Genomic DNA, 27,705 nt, shown 5'->3' on the forward strand with positions numbered 1-27,705 from the left:
AGATATATATTAAAAAATATTTTAAATATAGCTCAAAGACTGGTGATGGTTCAGTGGGGAAAAGCTGACCTCAGTTGGATTCCCAGTACTCATGTAATAGAAAGAAGTTGTCTCGACTGCCATGTGTAGGCTATAGCATGATGACATGACACATACATATTTACATATGCAAGTGAGTGTAATTTTAAACCTAAAATATAGTTCACAATAACAAATTGTAGGATATTTCATAATGATTTGCAAATATTTTATTTTTTAAACTGTACAGTCAGGTATGGTGCAGTTGCCTACATTCTTAATCCTCAGGCATTTGAGGAAGGAGGATTGTAGGTTCAGAGCCACTCTGAGATTCACAGATAGGTCAGAACATTTAAAACACGGCTTCATGAAAACACTGTAGATGGTAGAATTATAATTTGAGCTTTTTATTAAAGGATAGATCAGGTTTCCTAGATATTAGTAGATTAGTCTACTTACTGGTTAACTTCAGAGGTAGTAAACTAGATATGTGAAAATATATTTATGCAGAAGATAAAGTAAGGTATTTTTTTTAAAGGAGTAGATAGCAAAGTATTTTCTCTAGTCACGTCAGAGTCCTATTTTCTTGACGAATTTCTATATGAAAACAGGCTGTTAGGAAGACTCTAGAAAATATCTAAATTTAGTTAGAACTTTTCAGCAGTCTGCATTCATTTTCCAATGCACTCACTTGTATCTTTGTGATTTTATTCAAATAGAAAATAGTTCTGAAGCATTGCCAGATGTGATAGATGATATGTTTTCTAATATGATAATGTTCTGTTTTAATTTGCACAGGTTGGTGTTGTATGATAGACCTAGTATTTCAGAGGGCCTGGGGAAAAAGGTTCAGTCAGTCAGTGCTTGCTATTCAAACATGAGGCATGAATACCTGAGCTTGGTCCCTATCATCTATGTAAAAATTGGACATGGAAGTCTGTGGAGGCAGAGACAGGAGGCTCTGGATGCTTGCTGGCTAGCCAGTCCAGCTATATTGGCAAGCTTTAGGTTCAATGAGAGACTCTGTTGAGTGAAATTGAGGAAGGCAACTGGCATCAAGCTTTGGTCTCCACATGCACCTGAACGTACACATAAAAACATGGAGGTTTTTAGTTAGAAGGGAAGAAGACTTTATATTTGAATATATTCGATATGTTCTGAAACCGATAATTAACTTATAAGATTTGTCTAAGTTTAAAATATGTCTTTTTATGTGTTCTTTTTAAAAAAATACAACATTTTTCAGGCTGCAAGCTATTATACAAACAAGATTTTGCAAGACGATTAGGATTAAGATGTGTTACCTGCAACTATTGTTCTCAGCTGTGTAAGAAGGGAGCCACTAAAGAACTTGATGGAGTTGTCAGAGACTTCTGCAGTGAAGACTGCTGTAAGAAATTCCAGGAGTGGTACTACAAGGCAAGTAACAATACCTTCTCAGCAGAGCAGCTACTTTGGGTTGACTTCTAAAGCACTTGATATCTGTTACTGTGACAGTATCTAGTTGTTCTTTCTTTTAATTTGTGCAATATACATAATAGTATTGAAAGACTATCTCAAATTAAAATAATTTTATAGCCGGGCGTGGTGGCGCACGCCTTTAATCCCAGCACTCGGAGGCAGAGGCAGGCGGATTTCTGAGTTCGAGGCCAGCCTGGTCTACAAAGTGAGTTCCAGGACAGCCAGGGCTATACCGAGAAACCCTGTCTCGAAAAACCAAAAAAAAAAAAAAAAAATTTATGTATTTTTAGCATTTAAATTTAATAATGAGAGCTGTATAGCTCAGTGCTTATTGTAGGCAAAAGGCTCTGTGTTTGATGCTAAGTCCCACAAAAATACATTTCATTGAAATATTTAACAGTTTGCTTTTAAATTTTCTGTTAGTATGTAATATTAGTTGCATTTCTATTACCTTGATAAAACAGCATGGTTAAGATGACTTACAGAAAAATTTACTTTGGCTTAACAATTCCAGAAAGTTAGAGTTCATAATGTCAGAGTAGAGAGAGGTACCAGGTTGGGATGGTGGCTGGAGAAAGGTGCTAAGAACTCCCAACAGGAACCGTAAGTACTGGAAAGTGACAGGAGAATTTTACCTCTGAAAGCCTGCCCATCCTGACTGACTTCTTCAAGCAAGGTTACATCTCCTAACCTCCTCAAACTGTTTAATCCAGCAGTCAAGTGTTAGGAGCATTCTCATCCAACCTCTACAGATGATATGGAGGCAAGGTTTGAGGCAACGGTGAGCATCATGATGCCTTGCCCTTTAAAAAACCAGTGTAGTACATAGTACTATGCTATGGCACTTAGATAAATTTTTACACGAACCAAGTTTTAGCTTAGATGTTAAAAAATTGAGAACCCTTTTTGTGTGTTTTACTTGTATTCTTTTATTTTCTAGTGATTCATAAACTCAGTTTGTCTTTCCTTTGCCAGTCTGTATCTTGAGGTCAAGATAAAGTACAGGTTTTGACTTGGTTTGAATGCTGGAATCCTGCTACTTCAATTTTAATATTTGATGTTGGATCTTTAAATTTTGAGTGTTGGTTTTCAGTGTTCATTTTGGAGGGCAGTTGCAAGAACTGTAGATAGTAAGTCAACATTAGGACATTAGGCTTTTTCTCAGGTTTTTAGTAAGTGGGGAGGTCAGGCTACAGCTTTGCTTTTTTCTAGTGTTCTGACTCATTTGTAAATGGTGGGAAGCCTACATTTCCTTGTGTATATGTGTTTTGTCTATTTGATTATAAAAACAAAGACAGAAAGAAAATGAACCTGAAAGACTTCTGTGATTTGAAAGTAGTCTTTAATTGGTGAGAGTGTCTCTCTCTCATAGAGCTGGTTGCTTATGTAGTTGTGGTTTGGTAGTCAAGGCCTGGAGAGCTGTGTCTAGGCCTTGTTGGAAGCTCTCAAAATCTAGGTTTTGATGTCAGCAAAAGGTGGTGGCGATGGCGACGGCGGCGGCAGCAGCAGCAGCGAGGAGATGACCGTGCTAAGTGAGAGCAAAGGCACATGGACAAAGTCAAAGTTGCTTTCTTTGCTTTCCTTTTATCTCTAGGGTGTTGTACACATTTAAGATGGGTCTTTCCACTTGAAAGAGCAAGTCAGTTAACCATCACAATGACCTAGGTTAAATACTAAGTGCCCCTGTGATACTCTTACTACATAATACTATCAGCAGTGCACAATTTTAGACTAGCATCAGCTACTGCTAGAGTGAAGCTTTACTTGTTGAATGTTTATTCAGCAAGAGGGCTGAACTAGAGAAAAAAAGACAATGCATTATGGCCTATCTTTGTTAGTTCTTTAAGTCCTGTGTACGGTATGATCTATTGTTAATGTCTCCCAACCAGAAGTTTACTTTTTTAAAATACAAGTTCAAATGTACTGTACTTTAGAGATATACACCCTTTACAGTATTTATTAATAGAATTTCACTTGAGATTGGAGGTGAGATAAACACACACAATAAAACTATGGATTAGAGTAATGAAAAAGTAACAGCTACAGTTACGAGCTGTAAAATAATACTTAGTGTTACCAGGATTCCCGAGCTGTTAAGCTGATGATTAGTTTTTAAAAAATTAAGTAATTATTTTTAGATCAAACACGTAATTATTATTGTATTGGAGTTTAGTACATCTTTTGTTTCATTCAATGATCAAAATGTCTTTTAAGTATGGGCAAGATTTTGGTGAAACTATTTCTTTAATTGCTACTTTAAAGTGTAATAGTATGAGTTTTAGAGTCAGATAAAAAATATACATATACACACATATGTATATGTACATATGTGAAGTTATAGATTTCTTTGGTCTGATTGTATTCCTAGCTGTAGATTTGATTGGATATCTTTTGTGTGTTTATTACTTATTTAATAATTTTTTATTCTAAGACCAGGTTTCTCTGTATGGCCTGGGCTGTCCTGGAACTCACTCTGTAGATCAGGCTGGTCCAGCTGCCTCTGCTCCCAAACAGTTGGGCTTAAGAGCACAGGCCACCATTGCCCAGCTTCTAAGGGATGTGCTGCGAAGTTATTTTATTTTTAAGTAAATATTGACTGTTTTAAAATGTAGTTTCTAAGTACTTAAAATTAACTTCTTTTTAAATTTTAAACTGTCAGAAAATAAAATTTTTTAAGCTGTCATTTCTGAGTTCCCATTTTAAGAGCTTGTTTCAGAATTTTATTTTTTTGCCTTACAATTTTATTTTTTCCTTGATATAATTTTAGTATTTCCTCATCACATTGGCCAGCTATTGTTTGTGCTATGTTAAATCTTCTCATTTGAAATGTCTGAGCACTCTTCCCTTTTAATTAAGGCTGCGAGGTGTGACTGCTGTAAATCCCAAGGCACTCTGAAAGAGCGAGTGCAGTGGCGTGGCGAAATGAAACATTTCTGTGATCAACACTGCTTACTACGTTTCTATTGTCAGCAAAATGAGCCCAACATGACAACTCAGAAAGGACCTGAAAACCTACATTATGGTATGTCATGTGGCCACTTGAAAACTTTTTATATTCTTAAAGACTCTCAAACATTGGTTGATTTTGAAGGTAGTTAGTAAGACTGGGCCTGGCTCACTGGCAGAGGAAGGATGATAGTTTATAGCCCTAGTAAGCTTCTCCCGAAAGAGATCAGTTTTCTCATAGTGTATGTACAGATGGAAATAATAATTGAAATAAATTCCATACTTTCCCTAGGCTGAAGTTCCCTGTATGATAATGTTTTATAGATACATTGCTTATTTTATTCCCATTTAAAATTATGTTTGATGAAAAAAAGAATTGGGTATCATTGAGCTAAATTACAGAGAAATTAGAATTAAAAAGAACTGTTTTAAAAAATAATCTATCCTGTGACAGCTAACTTCAAATTCAAATAAAAAGTTTCCTGAACAGATGGGGTGCTAGTTGTGGCCTAGAAGGAACAACAGAACTTTTTAGAAGTTGTGGTCTTGTATTTTATTTAAGCAGCAATTTTTAGAGTATTGAATTTTCCCTAAAGCATGCTGTATTCAGAGAGAGCAGAGGGAAAAATGAGTTGATCATTCACTTACCTCCATAGTTCTTATACTGTTTGTAAATTTGGGATTGTTTCTTAAAATAGTTTTTCAAAATTGGTAAAACTCCCTGATAAACAGGGATTCATAAAAATGTCAAGAAAGTGTATTTGTCTTACTTTTAAATGTTTATGTTTTTTAGATCAGGGCTGTCAGACGTCCCGAACCAAAATGACAGTGAGTATTTTTCAGTTTAGTGCTGTGATATGGTTTATAGTATAAGTGAAAGTAATTAGGCTGAGTTAATATGATCACTATGAAAGTTTTTTTTTTTTTAATACTGTGTTGAAACAGTAGAAACATTCAGCTTACTTCCTAGTAGCAGAGACTGTCAGGCATAATGTGAATCATTATAGCCTCTACCCAGATGGTATGTGAGTTGACATAGGAATAGCTTTGACAGGATTGCTCCTCTGTCCCTTTCTGTATTTAGAGGGCATGGATGGGCCAGTGGTAAACAGTTAGGTTTTCAAGGAAAGCAACAAAGGACAAAGTACACAAGCTACACACTAGAGACCAACCTGACATGGAACTCGCTTGGAGGGAAGCAAGGGAAGTGAAGTTGAAAGTAGTGTGATATGAAGATCTCTTAGTGGATGGCTGGATCTATGAATCTTTTAAACCTGAAAAATATATAATATAGTCTCTGATCCTATTTTTTTTTTTTTTAGCCTTTTCCTTTCTTTTGATACAATGCAGCAAATCCTTAATTACCTGTAATGATTACTAGGGGGCATAAGTAGTGGTTGGCCATACCATGAAGAACAGTGAGGCACTGTCTGCCTTTAGTATGCCACCTCTTTTGGAGTTTCTAGCACCCTTGTTCAAAAGGTCTGTGCTAAAGGAATTGTTCATTGGCATTAGAAAAAGCCTGTGGACCAGCTTATACTATGGTTAAACAAATCAATAAAGATCTGTATCTCCAACAAAGCTCATCTAGCAGGTTTTCAGAACTCTGAGATACCTATGCTGCAACTCAGAAATTGTGATTCACAAAATTATTTAGGTGGTTCTAATATAAAAGTAGAGGTGACAGTAACCTACAGACATACATTCTTTATATCCTTGGGTTAGGATGCCATCATGGCTATTAAGACTTGTATCTTTTTTTTCCACATTGTAATCTTTTAGCCCTGTATCCATAGTCAAGAGAAGCTTAGCTGTTTTTTTTAAATAAGCTGAAATGTATTCTATTATATATATATATATATATATATATATATATATACACACACACACACACACACACACACACACACACACACACACACACACTATTAATAATAGAATTTCATTTGAGGTATGATTTAAGTGATAATAGCATGCACAATATAAAACTATGGATTAGAGTAATAAAAAAGGCACAGCCACAATTACCATAAACTATAAAGTAGTATTTAGTATTATCAGAATTCCCAAGCTTTTAAGCTGACAGTTTTTCAAAATTGTACTAATTTATTTTTAGATCAGAAACTTATGACCTGTTTAGAAAAAGTGTAATGAATAGCATGGTTTTGTAGCTTTCTGCTTATAGGATGATAATCAGAATTAGAACATTAAACCTCAGCTAGTGCTGGCTGTTTGCACATTTGATATGTTGAGAAAGTTGGACGTAAGTTATATATATATATACACTGGAAGAATCTGGCAAGTGTTTTACAAGAGAATGTGAAGAACAGCTTTCTAGAGCTGACAGGAGTGTCTGGTGCTCTCAAGGGCATTGGTAAACTTACTAATAGTTCTCAAGTATCTAGCTTTAAATTACTCAGTTTCTGCAGCCTTGCCATTGTATCAATGCTCAGAACAACTTTACAAGCTCATATTGACAGTGCTCAGAATCTGTGAACTGTCTATATGTCATTCTGTGGGAGAAGCATAGGGGTCTAAAATCGTCTGGAGTTCTACAGCTGCATCATGCTAGAAGGGAGAGAACCTGGCTTTCAGAGTTGAAGAATTGATCTGTTCATTAGGCTAGAATTCTTAGGTTCTAGTCATTTGTGGAAACAAAATCAGAGTGTACTTCACTTTTCTCCTACTCAGTGTAATCAATTTGAAGATTAAGGCTTGATGTGGCCAAGACTTGTAGTCTCAGATACTCAGGAGTTGGAGGCAGGAGGATCAAAACATCAAGACCTAAGTGGTTTACAGAGTTAACTTCAAACCTTAAGGCTAACCTAGGAAACTGAGACCCAACTCAAAAAATTTGTTGCATTACATAAGGTTACATGATACAGCCTAGAAGAAGTGCATTTGCCTAAGGTGTGACAGGATATAAATATTTTTTTTAAACGATTTGCATTCTACAAACTTTGAAGGCATGAGGAAGCTGCAAATCTTAGTGTTAGCAAAGAAACTCCCACAGTGGACAACTGCCCAATATTATTACATTAATTCAGCCTGGGGCAACACCAAACAAATTACTATTAGCTAATTGATGGAGAAATGTTTGTCAGAATAAGGAGTTTTGAGGGCTCTGAATTCTGGTAACTGGAAATAGAAATGTTAAAACATAATTTAGGGGCTGGAGAGACAGCTCAGCAATTAAAAGTCCTTGGAGAGGACCTGGGTTTGGTTTCCAGCACACATGGTAGCTAGCTCACAACCATCCATTACTCCAGTTTCAGGGATCTGATGTCCACTTCTGACCTCTTCAGGCACCAGGCACACACATGGTACATACATGCACACAGGCAAATACTCATATACATAAAATAAAGATACATAAAAAAATTTTAAGTCCACATAGTTTATGTTGTGCAGTAAATGGGTAGGAGCGGCTTTGATGAGTACAGACAGAATGGATGTCTTGAAAAAACTGTCAATGTTAAGGAGAAATATGACTCTATGCTTCAAACACGGCATCAGAGCTAAGTACCACATGTGTATATACTTTGTATCATAGTGCCTAAAGGATTGGAGGCAAATCAACCAACCATAGGAGACTAAAAGAGTTGGCTTGGGAGGAAAAAGCAGGTGCTGCCAAGTCACAAACTCTAGTTCGACTAACCTCTCCCTTGGTTTTATGAATTTCATCAAAGTTGAAAGATAAAATTAACCACTATACCTCTATATCATAAACCTCAACTCAAGCTCTACCAGAGCAAAACTTAGTGTATTTATAATTAAACTTATAAGTCTTTGTTCTGTGTATTTTCAGGATTTTAATTTATAGTGACATTACTCTGTAGAGTGAATTCTTGCTGCTAACCAGTGTGTTTAGATCCACATTGATCCTCCAGATTATGACTGGTAATTAGGAGTAATAATATTTGGTTATACTTTCCCACTTTTTGTGGAAGTCCATTTGAGCGTTGGAAGCAGACAGTGAGCTGGGCATGATGGCACATTTCAGCACTCTGGAGGCAAAGGCATGTCAATCTCCATGAGTTTGAGGACAGTTTGGTCTGCGTTCCGAGTTCCAGGCCAGTCAGAACTATATAGTAAGACTCTGCCTCAAGAAAGAAAAGAAGAAAGAGGAATAGAGGAAAGAAAACATGATCAGTACCAGGAAGATGTTAAAATTACAAAAATAAAATGTTTCTCTTTGCTTCTCTGAAGGGCTCAGCACCACCCCCTTCTCCTACACCAAACAAAGAGATGAAGAATAAAGCAATTCTTTGCAAACCTTTAACAATGACAAAAGCAACTTACTGTAAGCCTCACATGCAGACCAAATCTTGTCAGACAGGTAAGTTGAGAACGGTTGGATTGTACCTCTTCCTGCTTAGACCATCTCATGTAAAGCGTATGCTTTCCTAGAGCGAAGGGATACAGGGTAGGGTTGCTAGGGTGTTGTATCTTTTTCTTTTGACTTCTTTTCATCTATGTGATTCTCGTTTTATATTGTCTTGAGAATAAAGAATATTGATTAAATTGTGATCTGTTAGTCAATGATTAAAAGTCTAGAGTCTAACTTGTTAAAAAAATCACACAATCCTATAAAACTTTTCCTGGACTGATAGCTACATTTGCATGTTTCCTGTTGAGAAAATGGTTTTTTTGTGGTCTATAACAATGATAGTTTGTTCAGAAAGATATTAAATAATTTATTTAGATACTTGTTTCACATTGCAGCATTAACTGTTTCTGTTCTTTATTTTATTTTGATTTTTTTTCTTTTGGGATTCTGTCTTGCTGTATAGCTCAGATTTTTCTTGAATTTAATCCTTTTGCATGCTGGGATTACAGGATGGACTATTGTGCAGCTCAATGTTTGCTGCATTTTAATAGTTTAAATAAATAGACTGAGGAGAATTGTTAGGACAGTATGCTGGATATAGAGGTATATTTTTAAAGGATATATTTTAATTTTTTAAAGAAGTTGTTATGTAGTGTTTGTTCTAAGTTAGAATAGGTGTTGCAGAAATCTTTTTATCAAATCTTGTAGAAACTAGAAATTTCTTTTAAATGAGTACAAAGTTATTTTCTTTTGTTGTTAAGTTTCCAGTTATTATTGTTAATATTAATACAGTTAATATTGTTTGTTGAAATCAGTTAGCTAAAGACACAAAAAGCCATGTGTAAAAGAAAAAGTCATGCTTTGTGGTTATATGCTTTTAGTTGCTCTCCTAGGAAGACAGAAGCAGAGGCATCTATTAATATAAGTCCAGCTTGGTCACAAAACAAGTTTAACCCACCCCCCACCCCACTCCCCCTTTAAAAAAACCAAACCTATTATGGTGGCTCATACCTGTAATTTCACGATGTAGGAGACTGAGGCAGGAGGATTGCCACAAGGTTAAGGCCAGCCTTTTTGACATGTTTAATGATTTTTTAAAAAATAAAACCACATGTTGTTCTTTCCCTATGTCTTGTTTTTCAGATGAGAATTGGAAGACGGAGTATGTCCCAGTGCCTATTCCTGTCCCTGTGTATGTCCCTGTGCCTATGCACATGTACAGCCAGAATATTCCTGTTCCTACCACAGTTCCTGTTCCTGTGCGTGAGATTGACCCTTTTAGTCTAAGCTTTTGCAGGCAGTTTGGGAAACTTGTCTGTAGTTACTAGCTTGGTAATACTGGCAAAGCTGTACTAATTATAGTTGCTGTGACAAAGTGGATTCAATGCGAGGAGGAATTTCATTTTGGTTCATGGTTAAGAACTTCCAAAGAGGTTCTACCTTCTAATGGTTCCACAGCCTTCCAAAACGGCACCAGCGGCTGGGGACCAAGTGTTCAAATGCACAGCCTATGAGCTGTTGTTGACACCCTTTATACCCTTTATATAGAAGCCATCTGTCCTTTTCTTCCATGGTTAGATTTTTATCAGCTTCCTGCTAAGTTGATGCTTTTTATTTTTTTATTTTTTTTTTGGGCATTGCAGAGTGTTAAGTTGACCGGATGGGTATATCTACTGTGGCAATACTATCTTTTCTTTTCTTTTCTTTTCTTTTCTTTTCTTTTCTTTTCTTTTCTTTTCTTTTCTTTTCTTTTCTTTCTTTCTTTTTAAGTATTTGTATTCTGGAATTTTCTTGTCATGGTAGACTTCTTAGTTTTGATATTTAGTCTTGCTAAAGACTTTCTTTGATAATGTATTTATATAGTAGTAGGTCATGCATTTAATTTGGGAAAATAGCTTGTATTGTTTAGTATACCTAACAGTAAATGCTTTGGTTAGGTGCCTGTTCCTGTGTTTCTGCCTGCTCCATTGGACAGCAGTGAGAAGATTCCTGCCACAGTTGAGGACCTCAAAAGCAAAGTTTCTTCAGATCCTCTTGATTCAGAATTGCTTACAATGACAGATATGATGACTGAAGAGGAGGGGAAAACAGAGGCATCCAACATCAATAGTGAGCTATACTATTCAGTTTGTCGCTAAGAGGTTTGGGGGGATGGGTCCTATGTATTGTCATTATTATGGTACGTAAAGGCATATCCTGTAGCAATACTTAATAAAGCGGTAGGAGAAAGGATTATAGCAGAAATATTTTTTATCAATAAATACACACTTTGGCTCAGGGTTAAGAGTACTAGATCTTGCAGAAGACCTAGGTTTGGCTCCCAACACCCACAAGTTTATATCTTCCTTTAATTCCAGTTCCAGAGGCTCCAGTGTCCTCTTCTGGCATTCACAGGCATGAGACATGCAAGTGGTGCACAAATACACATACATGTACAACTCTTGTACACATAAAACAACAAAAACATTTTTATAAAGAGAAATATAAACTCCACTTTGAGTCATGTATGCTCTAATGCTAAGCTTGATCTCTAGTGGAATAATTTGTTTTATTTTGAGATGGAGATTTTGTATGTGTCCTGGGCAATAAACTCTTGGCCTCAAGAGGTCTTCTAGCCTCTTCCCCTGAAGTAGGTACGGTTGCCACCTACCACACTTACTTGTGGTTTCAAAAAATCAAACAAAAGGGGTTTTTTTTTTTTGTTTGTTTTGTTTTGTTTTTTAAAGATTTATGTATGTGTTTGAGAGTTGCACATGTGTATGTCTGGTACTTGTGGAGCTTAGAAGATAGTGTTATGTCCATTGGAAGTGGAGTTACAGATGATTGTGAGCCACCCTGTAAGGCCTGGAAACTGAACTTAGGTCCTTTGCAAGAGCAGCTATTGCTCCTAATTCACTCACCCCCCCTCCCTTTTTTTTTAAAAAATAGTAATAGGATTTGAATTCAGTTTAGTTATTTTTAGTAGTAGATTTCTAAGATATTGTTTTGTGATAGATACTCCCAGTAATTATTTTTTACACTAATCAAATAATTTGCTTTATCTAAACCAGGATTTATCCTATTTTCTCTTAGGACACTGTTGCTACATAGTGGCATGATTTAATATGAGTGTTTTTTTTAGACGACAAACAAATGTCCCTTTGAACATTTATTCCTACCTGTAGCCTTCTGGTAATACTTAGAATCCATTTTTAGTCCTGAAATGCCTGATTCCCTTTATACAAGAAGACAATTGTAGTAGTTGTTTTACAGTGTTCTCAGAGGTTGTAGTGGATTGTGATGAGTGCTATGGGTTTGTTTGTTGTTTTTTTTTTTTTAGATAGGATTTCTTTGTGTAGCCTTAGCTATCCTGGAACTAGTGTTGTAGTAGACTAGGGTGGCCTTGAACTCACAGGGATCCACTTGTTTCTACTTCCCAAGTGCTGGGATTAGAGGCGTGTGCTACCACCACCCAGCTTGGTGTTTGCTTTTAATTTAAAATAGAATATAGACACCCACTTGGTCTCTGTGCTCAGGTTTTGGAGGGTGAGTTCTAGGTGTGTCTAATATATTACAAAATAATACCCCATGGGAAAAAGAATGAGAAACCATGTCAGAAATCCTTCATAGAAAAGCTATCTTGTGAACACCTTTATTTCCTAATTGTATACATTTGTCTTATTTTTCTGTCTGGAGACCTATTGTCACTGCAGTATATATTGGATAGAATGCATGTAACTGTACAGCAAAAAAGTTCAGCACTTCATCCAAACAACATGGTAGTTATTAACAGGCATAGACTGAGTCTGTGGAAACTTGGTCAGAATTCAAAAATACTGTTTGAAAATCAGTTATTTACCTTCGTAAGTTTTATTTTTTTTGGATAAAGAATTGTTTTTATGAATATTGACTTGGAGAAATGACTCCCTCAGTGAAGTGCCTGCCATGCAAGCGTGGAAACCTGAATGTGGATCCTCAGAACCTATTTAAAAGATCAGGCACAGTGGCTTTTGCCCATAACCTTGGTGTGGATGACAGGATAGAGTAAGGAGGGAAAGTGCACCCAGTAAACAAAGAAAAACACAGGACATCAGCCTTTGGTGTCACCTGCATTTCTGTCTACATGGAAGTACTTATGACAAACTGGCAAGTAATGTGTGTGTCTCTCATTCTCTCTCACACACACGCACGCGCGCGCGCACACACACACACACACACACATACACATGCGCATGCACAGATACTCTAACATAGGAGTTGTTTTGTTGTTACATTAACTTTTGAAAGGGGATAGCCAGAATATATAGGATTAAGAGTTTCCAATTATAGTTATGAATTTTATAGTAGGTTACATATTAATCTTGATATGTACTTTTTCCTTTGAGAAATTAAATACAGATACTGTTGAGTTTTTTAAAATTTGATTTCTAATGATATTACTGCTTGGTTACAGGTGTAATTATTGAGACAGACATAATTGGCTCAGATCTTACAAAGAACTCTGACCCAGATATACAATCCAACATGCCCGATGTACCCTATGAACCAGATTTGGATATTGAAATAGATTTCCCCAGAGGTACTTAAATGCTACTTTATCACTATTAAATCAAGTTAAATATTTGTATTTAAGGTAATTTATAAGCAGTGTTTATATCATCACTTCTTGTTCTCATCCTTGTGTCTTTTTTTCATGTGTCCTTTGCAGTAGAGGATGCTGGGGGTCTGCTTTTCCACTTAGCTACATTCTTCTTCCTTTGTTTTTTATTTAAAAAAAGAAAAAAGAAACGAAAAAAGAAAACTGAATTAATTTCAGGAATTTTAGAAACTAGAGAAGAATACAATACTTGTATTTTTTCAATTCAGAGGTATTGATAGTATTAGGGTAGAGGTAGGGATCATAATAGGGTTTTGCTATAGTCCAGGCTGGTCCCCAGCTCAAAGCACTCCTTTCAGCCTCTGCTGCTGGGATTATAGGTGTGTGTCAACTGTGTAGCTTGGAAGCATTTTTCTTAATGTTCTTGAAAGTTAAATTCACATTTAAAGGGAAAAGTAGATTTACTTCTTTAAAAGACATATGCCCTGGGGGAGAGATGGCTCAGCAGTTAAGAGTCCTGACTACTTTTCCAGAGGTCCCGGTGGCTTACAACCATCTGTAGTAGGATCTCATGTCCTCTTCTGGTGTGTCTGAAGACAGTGACAGTATACTCACATAAATAAAATAAATAAATCTTAAAAAAAAAAAAGACATATGCTCAACTGCTTCTTGCTCTTTAGTGCAGATTAAGTGAAGTGTTCCGTCTGGGTGTCTTGGCTCCTACAGTCCCAGCACTTGACGACAGAGGCTGAATTAGAGTTAAGGGCAGCTACTATCAAGCTGTGAGGTCAATCCGGTTTAATAAGGGCCTGTCTCAAAAAAGAAAAGATAGTACATACCTGTAGTCCTACTACTAAGCTAGGAGGATTGTAAGATGTAGACTCTGTAACATGAGTCCCAGGCCACAAGCAGACAGGTAAAAATGTGTTTCTTTTCTCATTTCCCCCTAATTTATGAGTTCCCATTGAATGAAATGTCAAGCATTCCATGAAAAAGGCTTAATAGATTAAACTAGATTGGCACTTTAGATCTTCTAACTAAGTTTTGTTGTTTCCTTTTTCTGGTATCATACAGTTGTATGGTATTTCTGTATTTATACCTGTTACACATTGTTTTTAGTAGTATGAATAGGGGTTTTTCAAAACCCAACACCATGTTAAGTATGCGTCTCCTTGTGCCTATCCTAGCTGAAACTTATCTTCGTGTCTGAATGATCGATCCTTAATGTTTATGTAGCATAAGCTTGTACTGTTACATTTGAAATAAAATATTTTCTAATTTGTCAGCTGCGGAGGAGCTTGATATGGAAAATGAGTTTTTATTACCACCTGTTTTTGGAGAAGAATACGAGGAGCAGCCCAGACCTCGATCTAAAAAAAAGGTACAGAATTTGTTAATGATTTTATGTCTTTTATTCATTTAATATCTCTGTAACAGCATGTCAGAGAAAGATACTTTGGTGATTTCTTGTGCCTGACAATATGGGAAGATAGATGTTAAAATTTATCTTAATACAAGGTCAAAATAGAAAATAGTTGACTTAAAAAGGAAATTCAAGTCTCATAATAACAGAGAGCATGGTGGCACATATCTGTAAGCACTTCATTTGTCTCAGAGGAAAGGAGAAGGGGGAAGGAATTGATGGTTTCAGTGGATTAAGTTTTTTATCAGTTTTGATGAAGTTAATGAAGAGAGGTATAGTTTATTCTTAAGCATGCTAACACAGAGCGAAAGATATTTTGGGAACTAGGGATATAGCTCAGTTGGTAGAATGTTTGTTTGATTCCCAGCACTTTATAAACTGGGTGTGATGCCTCTTAATTCTAGCAAGAGAGGCTAGAGGATCAGTGGTTTATGGCCAGCCTGAAATAAACGTTTTACACACACACACAAACACACACACACACACACACACACACACACACACACACACACCAAAATAACGCAGCAAAAGAAGAAAGAAAAACCAGGTATGCACTAGATAGTTTGATCATTCAGAATCTAAGTTGGTTTAGTATTCTATCAATAACTTTCTGTTTCTGATTTCCAATATAAGACAAGAGCAAAAGACAAAGAAAATGGCTTTCACAAATTTGTCTCAGGAAAGAAAACTGAAAATAAAGGAGTGTCAACTGTATGATGAAGGTGATAAATGTTAGAGCATAGTGAGTTGGAGACTACCTGGCCTAAATAATGAGACCCTTTTCCAAAACAGACAAACGACCTTACCAGCAAACGTTAAAAGAAGGCACTGAGGTTTTGACTGCATGGCAGTGTGATTGCCTAGCATGTGAATGGTGCTGACTTGATCCTCAGCACTAAAAAGAAAACAAAGAGGAAACTTCCTTTTTCCTTTCTGTTGTTGTTTTGTTATTTTAAGACAAGGTTTCTCTGTCGTCCTGGCTGTTCTAGAACTTGTTCTGTATACCATGCTGTCTGTTAAACTCAGGGATATACCTACCTCTGCCTTCTGGGGTAGGATTAAAGTTGTGTGCTACCATGGCTGGCTAAGAGTAAATTTCTTACATGTTTAAGATGTTAGAAAGTTCTTCAGTCCCAAAGTGACATTTAGAATCCTATTTTTATTTTATACTTTTTACTCTGATTTTATTATATAAGTGATTTGTATACAAACATTCATGGATTTGGATTTCAAGAAGCAGTATAGATAACTATCATTAGCTCTCAGAGTACCAGCCAATTCTAACACAAATACAATTCTTTTTGAGTTGCCTTTGTTTAAAGATGACTTGCATAGATGTCATGAAATATAGTCTCAGAGAAAGAATTTACAGTGTTATTTTATTACCAGGGAACCAAGAGAAAGGCTGTCTCAGGATACCAGTCTCATGATGATAGTTCTGACAATTCAGAATGCAGCTTTCCTTTCAAGTATACATACGGTGTAAATGCGTGGAAACATTGGGTCAAAACTAGGCAACTTGATGAAGATCTTCTGGTATTAGATGAGCTAAAATCCTGTAAGTGTTTTGGTTTTATTATCCTAAGTTCTGTTTAAAAATCTGTTTCTGTACTCAATTACCTTTTAATGTGCATGAGTGTTTTGACTACATGCCTGGTATCTACCAAGGTCAGAAGAGGATGTTAGATTTCCAAGAACTGAAGTTACAGAAAGTTGTAAGCTGCCATGTGGGTGCTGAGAATCAACCTGGGTCCTATGGAAGAGTAGCCCTTGACTTAACGTCTGAGTCATCACTCCAACCTCATGATTCAGTTTTAATTTATATATATATGTGTGCATGTCTACCAATGTATTCTCTTTTTGTGTGTGTGTGTGTGTGTGCGTGTGCGTGTGTGTGCGTGTGCGTGTGAGTGAGAGAGAGAGAGAGAGCGCGCGTGAGCGCCAGTGGAAGCCAAAAGAGAACACCATAGTTAAAGGCAGAATTAAAGGCAGTTATGAGCTGTGCAACATAAGTGTAGATTACTGATTATTTTTATTTCTTTTTTTTTAAGCTAAATCAGTAAAGTTAAAAGAAGATCTACTCTCTCATACCACAGCTGAGCTTAACTATGGGTTAGCCCATTTTGTCAATGAGATCAGACGACCAAATGGAGAGAATTATGCACCTGACAGCATCTATTATCTATGCCTTGGTATACAGGAGGTAAGCTTTTGTATATGATGTTACTAAGAAAAGTTGTAGTAACGGTTTGTTTGCTGGGACTTTTAGAAAGCTTTTTATTTAGCTTACATGTGTGTTTGTATGTGTACAAATGTGTGTTTTGGTGCCCAAAGAGGCCAGAAGAGTGTCAAATACCTTGGAGGTAGTGTTTCTAGGTGTTTGTGAGCTGTCTGATGTGAGTGCTAACATCTGAATCCTTATCCTCATGGTTAATCAGTGAGTGCTCTTAGCCGAGCCATCTCCCCAGTCTGTTTTCTGGGATTTCTGTTTGGCTAACCAGGAGAACTAGAATATAATCTCTAAGGGATTTTTCTAAGATATTTTATGCTTTTCTGTATCAGTTGCTTACACCTTCAAGTTCTTTAGAACAAACAACAGTTGACTTAAGTCGAGTGCTCCCCTCCCCACTTTTAACAGGATTTCACTGTTGTAGCGCTGGCTGACTTGAGACTCACAGAAACCCAACTGTCTCTGCCTCTCACATGCTGAAATTAGCATGTGCACCACCACACTCAGGTTCATGCATGTTTTGTGAGGAGTCTAATAGCATCGTGTATTTGGGCATGGCATCCCTTTTTAGTAGTTGCAAGTAAATGCTACATAGACTAGCTACAGAGTTTTCTTTAGAGTGACTGATGTTTTTCTATACGTATAAGTGTATCACTTAACCCACACTAGCAATGCTAAGTAACTGTACATGCTCCTTGTTTTATCTGTCTAGTTAAGGAGACATTATTTTTGACCATGCAGATGTAAAGATCAAGTACTTTTCTGTATGAAGCAGAGCACTAGACGTCAGTGGGAAAAGGAGAGGAAATTTTAGACTTGTTATTTTTACCCAGCGATATATTTTTGTTGTATTTTAGAGTTCTATATAAAGTTTTATTTAAAAGGACTTCCTGCTAAACACATCCTAAAAATGAGCTTCTAGGTTTTTGGTTACGTGATTGGTTAGTGTCAAGAGTTTGTCTGCTGTTGTTTTAATGATACTTTCATTCTTTAAGAATCTCATGCCAGGCAGTGGTGGCGCACGCCTTTAATCCTAGCACTTGGGAGGCCGAGGCAGGCGGATTTCTGAGTTCGAAGCCAGCCTGGTCTACAGAGTGAGTTCCAGGACAGCCAGTGTAGTTTGATAGATTCTCCCTCCATTTACTCCTCTAGGATGCATCCCCAGCTCCCTACTCTGTTTAAAGAGGCACTGGCCTTTTGAGACCGGCTGTCTAAATTCAAGACTCACTCACCTCCTAATGTACCACCATCCCCAGCTTTTGCTGATTTTAAGTTAGAGTAAGACCTCCAAAGACATACACCAAAATGGCGGTCTCTTTGTCCTTCTTGTAGCTTATCCATCCACTTTTTCATCCCTTTTTCAAATACCTTAAGCTATGTAAGCTGTTATTGCTTATGCATAGATACATTTCTTTTTTGTATATTCACCTTATGATAGTCATCTTATATATTCTATACCTACTAGTTTTAGTAGGTTTTTCCCTCCTAATCTTTCTGCTTGTATAATCATGTCTGTCTGTTCCTTTCTTTTTCTTTTTTCGGCATTGTTTTAAATAACATGTTCTTTTCCCCAATACACTGTAGAATGGAAGTGGTGAGAGAAGAAACCTTTGGTTCATTTATGGTCTTGGAAAGGAAGTCTTTAGTCTTTTACTGCTGAGTGTGATGTTACCACCCCTTTTGTTAATTAAACTTCCTGTCATCAGATTGAGGAACTTTTCTTAGTTGACTAAAACCTTTTTGAAACTTTTTTCTTTATTTATTTCTATTATAATTAGTTGTTGAATTTTGTCAGCTGCTTTTTTGTATCTTTCACATGATCTTAAAATCCTATTGTTTTTTTCCTTTATTATAGCAATTCAGATATTAAACCAACATTATGTTTCTAGCATACACTCTACTTACTCTTTTTAAAAAATATACATTGCCAGATTAGATTGGCTGATGTAACAGTTTTTGTAAGCATTCATGATAGGTAGTATCCACAATTGTTTCTTCTCTTTATTTGGCTTTGGAGTAGCAGCGTTCATAAAGTGAATTGAGGGGTGTTTTTCTTCCTTTCTGAAAAAAATTGATGAGGATTGTTAGCTATTCCTTCTATAATTTGTAGTGAGGTTCACTGATAAAACTATATGGACCTGGATTGATTAATTATGGATGGGAAGAATGGCTTTAAGTTACTAATTCTTTTAGCTTATTTAGAGACCTTTGCTTTTGATTCGGAATCACTTTGGCAATTTTGTCTTTGAAGACATTTATGCAAGGTGGGCATGATGGTGTACACTTTTAACCCAATGCTGAGGCAGCCAAGTGGAAGGATTGTAAGTTTAAGGCCAGCTTGGGCCACATAGTAAGGTCCTGTCTCAAAAAGAAGAAATTAGTTGTTAAATTATTGAGTTTACTACTGTAAGGTAATCATTTTCTAATTTTCCTTTAATTTTGGAAGAGTATGTTCTTTTATTTCCAATATTGTTAATTTATGCCTTGTAGTTTCTTGAACAGTATAGTTAGGAATCAGACTTTTCCACAAAAGACAAAATGCTAAATACTTTAGGTTTCCAGTGCAAGAAGAAAAATCTAGGATATTATACAATTTCTTTTTTTCCCATTTATTTATTTGTTTGTTTGTTCATCCTGATTGCAGTTGCCTCCCTCTCGCCCCAGTCCCACCCTTACAGATCCCTTCCTCCATTACCCCCACCCCTTCTCCTTAGACAACGGGAAGCCCCTCCTAGGGTACCTCCCCACCCTGGGATATCCAGTCACTGTAGGACTAGGCACATCTTCGCCCATTGCGGCCCAGCCAGGCAGTCCAGTTAGGGGGAGGGGATCCAGTGGCAGACAACAGAATCAGAGACAACACCCACTCCATTTGTTAGGGGACCCACATGAAGACCAAGCTGCTCATCTGCTACAAATGTGTAGGTGGCCTAGATCCAGACCCGGCATGCTCTTTGGTTGGTGGTTCAGTCTTTGTGAGCTCCTATGGGCCCAGGTTAGTTGACTTTGTAGGTCTTCTTGTGGTTTCCTTGACCCCTCCTGTTCACTCAATTCTACCTCTCAACTCTTCCATAAGATTCAAAGCTCCACCTCATGTTTGACTGTGGGTCTCTATCTGTTTCCATATGTTGCTAAGTGAAGGCACTTAGGAGACAGTTATGATAGGCTCCTGTCTGCAAGCGTAGCAGAGTATCATTAATAGTGTCAGGGGTTGAATGTTTTACATGGGGTAGGTCTCAAGTTGGGCCAGTCATTGCATTCCTTCAATCTCCATCTTTATCCCTGTGCATTTTGTAGGTAGGACAGATTTTGGGTTAATGGTTTTGTGGGTGGGTTTAATGTCCTTCTCCCTCCGCTGGAAGTTCTGTCTGGCTATAGGAGGTGGCCACTCAGTCTCCATATCCCCCATTATACAATTTCTTAAATAAATACCTGCTTAAATATGCCAGTTGGAAAGCTCTGTTCTTTTTGTTGAGGAAGGACTTTACTATGTAGTCCAGGTTGGTCTGAAACTCTTGTAAAGACCTCAAATTTAGAGGAATCCTTCTGTCCCTGCCTGATGGAAGTTACAGGCACACAGCCATTGCTGGCTTTCTGTGGGTGCTGGGAATTTGAACTCAGGTCCTTAGGATGGATGGTAGGGTGGTTCTTGTCCACTGAGCTGTCACTCCAGCTCAGTAACTTGACATTATCTCAGAATTTCTTCTAGGATTTTATCCTTGAGTATTCTATAGGTAAGAATGTAGTAAAGATACTGTTTTAAAGCTGCAAACAATGTTTATTAAATTTAAGAAGCAGTAAAACAATGGCCCGTGTAGTTAATTTAAATTCTATACAAATGAGAAGTTTTCAGTAATTATAAAATACATTCAACTTAGAGGCTTTGTGAGCCTCTAAGACTACATTTATAGAATATAAGTAAATTTATAATATTTATGCTGTGAACTTGAATTTTACTAATCCTTCATTTTAATTTTTTTCTGTTCACTGGACATTTGCTTGAACTTTGGAAATTAACATACTCCTGTTGATAAATTACATTTGCTGACTGCTATTAATTGTTTTTCTGTGTACCCATGCTAAATGTTAACTGTTTTTGGTTTGTTCTGATAAGGAGAGATGAGTTGAATAGTAGCTTATCTAAGATACACAATTTGTATGTGTACGTCTAGATCAGATGTAGTAGCTTAATACTTGGGAGGCTGAGGCAGGTAGGCCCATGAATGTGAGGTCAGCCTTGACTACATAATGAGTTTATAGCTTTGCCTGGGCTACATAGCCCTGTCTCAAAGTAATCAAGTAGAATCTGAGCAGTTTGACTTTAAAAATCTCTATAAACTAGGAATATGTACATGCCAGCCTATGTGAGCCAGGAGGGTTGTGAGTTTGAGACAGTGGAGTATGGGCAGTGAAGGAGAATAGCAAGGAGGCCACAATAATAAGCTTCACTCAAGTATTTGAAATATTTATACTAAGGAGTATTGGTAGTACAGTTTTGGAACAAATTAATTTTACCCAAGTATCTCAGGGAAGGGTGTGACAACAGGCTGAGGAGATGACTCAGTTGGTAAATTGCTTGCAGGACAAGCATTAGGACCAGAATGTGGATCTCTAGCACCTTATAAAAAGCCAGGTGTGGTACTGACTGCTTGTAATCCAAGGGCTGGGAAGGTGGAGACAGGAGGCCTCTGACTTCCTGAACCAAGTGAGCTCCATGTTTAGTAAGGGACCCCGTCTCACAAAAACAAAGAGAACCGCCCTCCCTCCCTCTCTCACTTAGACACACACACACACACACACACACACACACACACACACACACACACACACACAAATGAGTAATAATATGAAAGACTTAAATTTTTTGAAACACAGGTAGAAAATTTCCTAGTTCGAAGGAATGAGAGTCGAATGACATCCTTAGAGGACAGAGTCAGGGCAAGGTTTCCCAGGAGCCATGTTTATTCAACATGGCTAGAATATGAGGTGTGAAATCATACCAGAAAGGGTCTGGATTTGTTTATAAATTGTTTAATTTTCAGGTATAAGGATTGTTTCTGTTTTGGTTTCTGCTGTACTAGAAATAAAAGCCTTGAGTATACTAGGTATGTACTCTCCCTTGTGCTGCATCCCTGTTTAGGTTCTCAGCATTTTCAAAAGCACACCGTGTATATGCTTACACACAGGTTTTTTGGCAGAGGAAGGGAAGAACATAGGCAGACAGCTCTTTATTATTTTCCTTTAATCATTAATCTTTAAAGTATATATCTTTTCTCCGTGTATGATCTAAACATATCATTCTATATATTACTTGACAGACTGATAAAGAGAGAGAGTGTGTGTGTTATGTGTGTGTTTGATGAAGGTCTGTGTGAACCACACTGCACAGATGGTAGTCAGGACAGTCTTGTAGAGTGGGTTCGGAAAACACTACCTTGGGTTGTCAGGCTCTTGCACGACAAGTGCTTTACCTGCAGAGCCATCTCACTGGTTCCAAACTGATGTTTCTTACCCAGTTTTTACATTGAGGACTCTGTTATACTTTCCAGCTTTGCATGTTTTAAGTAACAGGTTAATTGGGAATTTATGATTTTTTAACTCGTACACACACACCCAAGTGCAGTCATCTCTTACGCTGTATTAGAATTCTTGCTTTTCCTAAACATAAAGCTTTTTTTTCTTAAGAAATGCAAAGTGTGATACATTCACTGTTTATAATTAGCTGGTTTTCCTTCAATAATTTTTTTGTAGTACTTATGTGGTAGTAATCGAAAGGACAACATATTTATTGATCCAGGATACCAGATGTTTGAGCAAGAACTGAATAAAATACTCCGAAGTTGGCAACCAAGCATACTTCCAGATGGTAATGCTATTTTAAATATGTGTTGATAGTTGATAATGGAATTGTTATTTTTACAGAAAGTATGTTAAGTATATTTAGGAAGTAATTTAAGTTACTATGGAAGAGCTTGTGAACGTGAGCTCATATGCAGATAAATAGTAACTGATGTTTGTGAAGAACTTAGTAAAACCTGTGGCCTACTTTCTTTGTAGTACAAAGCTAGATTGTCTTAAGACCTACAATGTAGATTCTTATGTGAATAAAATAATATTTGTTTATGGGAGTCATGTTTTTTTTTAAAGACTTGTACAGATTTAAAATTATTTTCTGATCATAATGTCCTTTTCTTACTGAGGGACAGAAATAAGCATAAGCATCCTGTACCTTATTCTGGGGGTGGCGATTTCATACTCTGTTTCTCAACTTATGTGTTGTTAAAAGAGCTAATATGTAATTACGGGCTCATTCACAGTGATCTTATGTGAGTAGTAGATTGACTTAGGGCTGTTTTAAACTCACTTTATTTCTAGATAGTCGAAACTGTGGTATTTACAATTCTTTTAAAGTAGTTTTTTCTATTTAAGGGTCAATATTCTCTCGAGTTGAAGAAGACTATCTCTGGAGGATAAAACAACTAGGATCCCACTCTCCAGTAGCACTTTTGAATACCCTATTCTACTTTAACACTAAATATTTTGGCCTGAAAACAGTGGAACAACACTTAAGACTTTCCTTTGGCACTGTGTTTAGGCACTGGAAAAAAAATCCTTTAACAATGGAAAATAAAGCATGTCTCCGCTATCAGGTGTCTTCCTTATGTGGAACGGACAGTGAAGGTAGTGTAACTTTTTATAAAAACAAGACTTATCTCTATTTTATATACATGAATGTATTTTTCCAGCATGAATATATGTGTGCATCATACATTTCAGTGTTTGCTGGTGTCATAAGAGGGTGTCAGATCCCTTGGAACTGGGGTATGAATGATTGTGAGTCACCATGTAGATGCAGGGAACTCAACCTAGGACGTCTGCAAGAGCAGTAAGTGCTCTTAAACTCTGAGCCATCACTGGCTCTGATAGTATAGCATTTTTATTTGGAGATTGTCTGTGGTGGGAATATTCAAACTTGCCTTACTGAAGTCCACCTTTGCCACTCATTAAGAGACTAAAGACAATTACTTTAATAAAACACAACAGTGTATTTCCGGGTTTTGTTGTTGTTGTTTTAGTTTGTTTGTTTCTTTTTGAGATGAGGTCTTACTATGTTGTGCTGGCTAGTCTGGAACCGCCCTGTAGACCCGGATCACCTCAAACTCCTAGAGATCCATTTGCTGCCTTCAAATGTTTTATTGTTGTAGTTTGTTTTGAGATAAGATATCTAGTCCAAACTGGCCTTAAGCCGTAGAGCAAAGCACGACCTTGAATCTGTGATCCTCCCTATTCTGAGCCGACAGGCATGAACCACTCACTAGACCCGTTTTTAAGCTGAGCCTCTAGGATCCTTTTCTTGGAAAAATTGTACATTACGAAAAGCTGCCACACAGAAAATCCTGAAGGGCACCTAATCCTATGTTGCTAAAACAGGTACTAAGGGTAAATGCCTTCCCTCAGAATTAGTTTTAGGGGGTTGTGGGATAACTCATTGGGTAAAACCATTTGCTGTGCAAGTCTGACCACCTGAATTGGAGTTCTTGGAGCCCAGATAAAATACCAGGTGCAGTAGAGTGGGGAGAGGAGAGACAGAATCACCAGGAAGCTCCTAGGCCAGCTATCCTGGAGTATCCAGTGCAGTAGTAGAGACAGAAAGAGAGACATGCCTTGGAGAGGTGGCACTTACACACCCATATTCACACACATGTCATACAGACACACAAACTCACAGGAGAGGAAAACGATTGGTGTAGGAGCCTTACTTTTGTTGTTGTTGTTAAAGATAAAATTGCTACTGGAAAACGAAAACATGAAGATGATGAGCCAGTATTTGAACAAGTTGAAAACACAGCCAACCCTTCTAGATGTCCTGTGAAAATGTTTGAATGCTACTTGTCTAAAAGGTGAATGAACATTAATGATATTTGACTAAAATTATATAGTACTGGGGAGTTTAACTTGGGGTCGCCTGCCTACTAGATATAAGTGCTCTACTACCAGCTACATCCTTTGCCTGGTACTTTTAAAAGATGTTTGTATAAGTTGGTTGATTTTAACACTATTAAGAAATGAAAGTATTTAATTAATTTTCAAAATTTTTTTCTCCTTGCTTTCATGGAGTCTTTTGTTCCAAAGTTATATTTAGCTCTAACTTTAGAGTCCCTTTATGAAATACCTAGCACATGTACTTTAGGATTCGAGTCCATATTAACAAGTCACTCTGTACTAAAAAATATCACTCGTGCTGTCCGGTCCCCCTTACATTAGAAAAGCAAGCAGGTCTGTTGATTGCCAAGCAGAGATACAAACTTTTGTAGAGAAGTAACTATGTTATGCTTTTGGGGTGTTTAGTCTCTGCTCTATCTATTTAGTTGTCCTACTAAACTAGAAAGAGGCCCATACTCTAAATAAGTAGTTCATGGCACATGACTTACACAGACAGTTTGCTGGTCATTGTCTGCCAGCTTCTAGTGCAAAGATACGTATGTAGATACGTAAGTAAGTAGGTAGAAGGAGTCGAGGTGAAAATAAAATACTTAGATGTGAATGGAAACAGTCTTTGAAGACATTTTCAGGGTTATGACTGTCATCTTCCCCTGTCTAAAAGCAGCACACACTGGGAACTGCTAAAGAGCTGAGGGCCCAAGGGCTGTCTCATTTTAAGTGTTGTGAGTGTTGTTTTAAATAAGCACTCTCACTTTCAGAAAGAGAAAGTATGTTGTGTAGTACAACTTTCCAAATCATAGTGAGATTTTCAGGGTGGTTCTCATGAATTAGTAAAAACATGAATGTCACCTCTAGCATGACCATGTATCTAACTGTGGCATAAGGGTAGCTTTCTTCAGCTCTATTCTGGACCAACAGTTTAGTTTTGTGGATTTCCAGTGCCGGTAACAATTTGCAGGTATGTGTGAATTCCTTTTTTGGAATTTGATGTTTTTTTTTTTTTTTTTCTATTGTATAGTGCAGTAAGACTTTTTTTGTGTTAAGTATTTTCATCATTTTAGGTCACATTTTTCACATTTCCTTTTTCCTGAATGGACATACACACTTAATGTGATTGAGATTGTAATTGTCACCATTACAATAATGACTAAAATGATAGTATACATATTAATGGAGTCTTGGATTTATGAAATAAGAATTTCAATTATATTTGGGAACTAATCCTTTGTCATAAAAACCTAAGAGACCAGCTTACTGATATATTGTTATTGCAGTTAATGAAGCAGAGGCTCTGAGTACATCTATTGTTTAGGGCTGAGTTATTCTTAAAAGAAGTAAATTTGCTGGGAATTTTGTTATGTTTTGTGAAATTGACCTTTTTTCTTTTTCTTTTTTTTTTCTTTTTCCTCCAAAGTCCACAGAACCTTAATCAGAGAATGGATGTTTTTTATTTACAACCAGAATGTTCTAGTTCTACAGATAGCCCTGTCTGGTACACATCTACTTCCCTGGACCGGAACACCTTGGAAAATATGCTTGTACGGGTTCTTCTAGTAAAAGATATTTATGATAAAGACAATTATGAACTGGATGAAGACACAGACTAAAAAGGACCATTTCAGAAGCAATGGGATAACACAGCATTAGATAGTCATGCTGCTAGATCTTTACAGGAAAACATTTCAAGTTTACTCCTTCTGTTCTGAGTTTTGTAGCAATGTACCCACACTGGGTATTACCATGTAAATAATCTGTGTGTGAAAGTTGCCATTATTCTATGTAGTGGTTTTAGGATACTTAACAAATACATCAAATTCTTTTTTATTATTATTTATTTGATTAGGTATGTTTGTAACTTTTTACATTACAAATAAGAAGAGAATGTGCCATGTATAAGTTTTTCTTGTTGCACTGCTCTGCTGTTGCAAAGCTCCCTGCAGAGGGCGTGCTCTACTGCGTTCCTGACCAGATGGTTGTGTATGGGTAGCACTACTCAAGTTTAGAACTTGCGGTGTCTTTCAGAATTTTTAAAATAAACTGTAAACTAATAGGCTGGGTTTTTTTGTTTTTTTGTTTTTTTTTTTTTTGGTTTGTTTGTTTGGGCTTTTTGTTTGTTTGTTTTATGTTTTAGTTACTGAAGCCTTACCAGGTTATGTAGAGAGATACCATCTTCTGTACCAAAAATAGACAAGAGAATGCTGTTGATACTGGTGTTCTGTAATGTGAACTTATGCTGGTGAAAACAACTTTATGTTCCCCTTATTAAAACTTAGTGTCCTTTTCTCACTTGTGACTTACTGCATCACCCCATCAATTTAAGGAAAAAAGTATGTATATATGTGTAAGTAGAGAGAGAGTGAGAGTGACTATAACTTGAAAACAAGATTAAGACATTTTTCTTTGTAAAATGTCCGGTGACAGTGTAAGACTCTTGTTTTTCTTTCCCACGGCAGCCATCAGCATCTGAGACCCTCACCTGTCCAGGTGCATTACAGCCTGCATAGCACTCTTGAGTGTCACTGCTCTCACTGGAGGTCTTGTGCTGCTTCCAGAAGTGACATGCATATGTGGGGCAGAATTATTTTTAGAAATGCCACTCTTGAAATATTCATTTTAGAAAGTCAGGCTACTTGAAGGGAGACAGTGTCACATTGTTCTATGGCTATTACCAATGGAGAATGCTGACTAGTCTAGGAGACTGAAGAAACAGAAGCTGGTGGATGGTGCCAGTGCCAGTGTCAGAGGAAATCGGGCTTGCTACGAGGTTGTTTGGCTTT

At 37.0% G+C, this 27,705-nt stretch overlaps 1 protein-coding gene across 3 annotated transcripts in view; it reads left to right on the top strand.

The window, feature by feature from the left end:
• Zmym2 (zinc finger MYM-type containing 2) overlaps nucleotides 1-27,221 on the top strand; it is a 68,164-nt gene extending 40,943 nt beyond the window's left edge. For all 3 annotated transcript variants that reach the window (XM_021181757.3, XM_085828683.1, XM_029468740.2), the window contains 14 exons: nucleotides 1,265-1,437; nucleotides 4,336-4,501; nucleotides 5,219-5,253; nucleotides 8,635-8,764; nucleotides 9,899-10,014; nucleotides 10,693-10,864; nucleotides 13,188-13,313; nucleotides 14,618-14,712; nucleotides 16,144-16,312; nucleotides 16,806-16,957; nucleotides 22,736-22,850; nucleotides 23,414-23,665; nucleotides 24,765-24,885; nucleotides 26,343-27,221. In XM_021181757.3, coding sequence (XP_021037416.1) covers nucleotides 1,265-1,437; nucleotides 4,336-4,501; nucleotides 5,219-5,253; nucleotides 8,635-8,764; nucleotides 9,899-10,014; nucleotides 10,693-10,864; nucleotides 13,188-13,313; nucleotides 14,618-14,712; nucleotides 16,144-16,312; nucleotides 16,806-16,957; nucleotides 22,736-22,850; nucleotides 23,414-23,665; nucleotides 24,765-24,885; nucleotides 26,343-26,535 — 2,015 coding nt within the window. In that variant the 3' untranslated portion in view covers nucleotides 26,536-27,221. The remainder of the gene's footprint in view (nucleotides 1-1,264; nucleotides 1,438-4,335; nucleotides 4,502-5,218; nucleotides 5,254-8,634; nucleotides 8,765-9,898; nucleotides 10,015-10,692; nucleotides 10,865-13,187; nucleotides 13,314-14,617; nucleotides 14,713-16,143; nucleotides 16,313-16,805; nucleotides 16,958-22,735; nucleotides 22,851-23,413; nucleotides 23,666-24,764; nucleotides 24,886-26,342) is intronic.
• Nucleotides 27,222-27,705: the final 484 nt, after the last annotated feature.

This window comes from Mus caroli, unplaced genomic scaffold, assembly GCF_978045245.1.
Source record: "Mus caroli unplaced genomic scaffold, Mus_caroli_1 scaffold_12, whole genome shotgun sequence".
NCBI classification, from domain to species: Eukaryota; Metazoa; Chordata; class Mammalia; order Rodentia; family Muridae; genus Mus; species Mus caroli.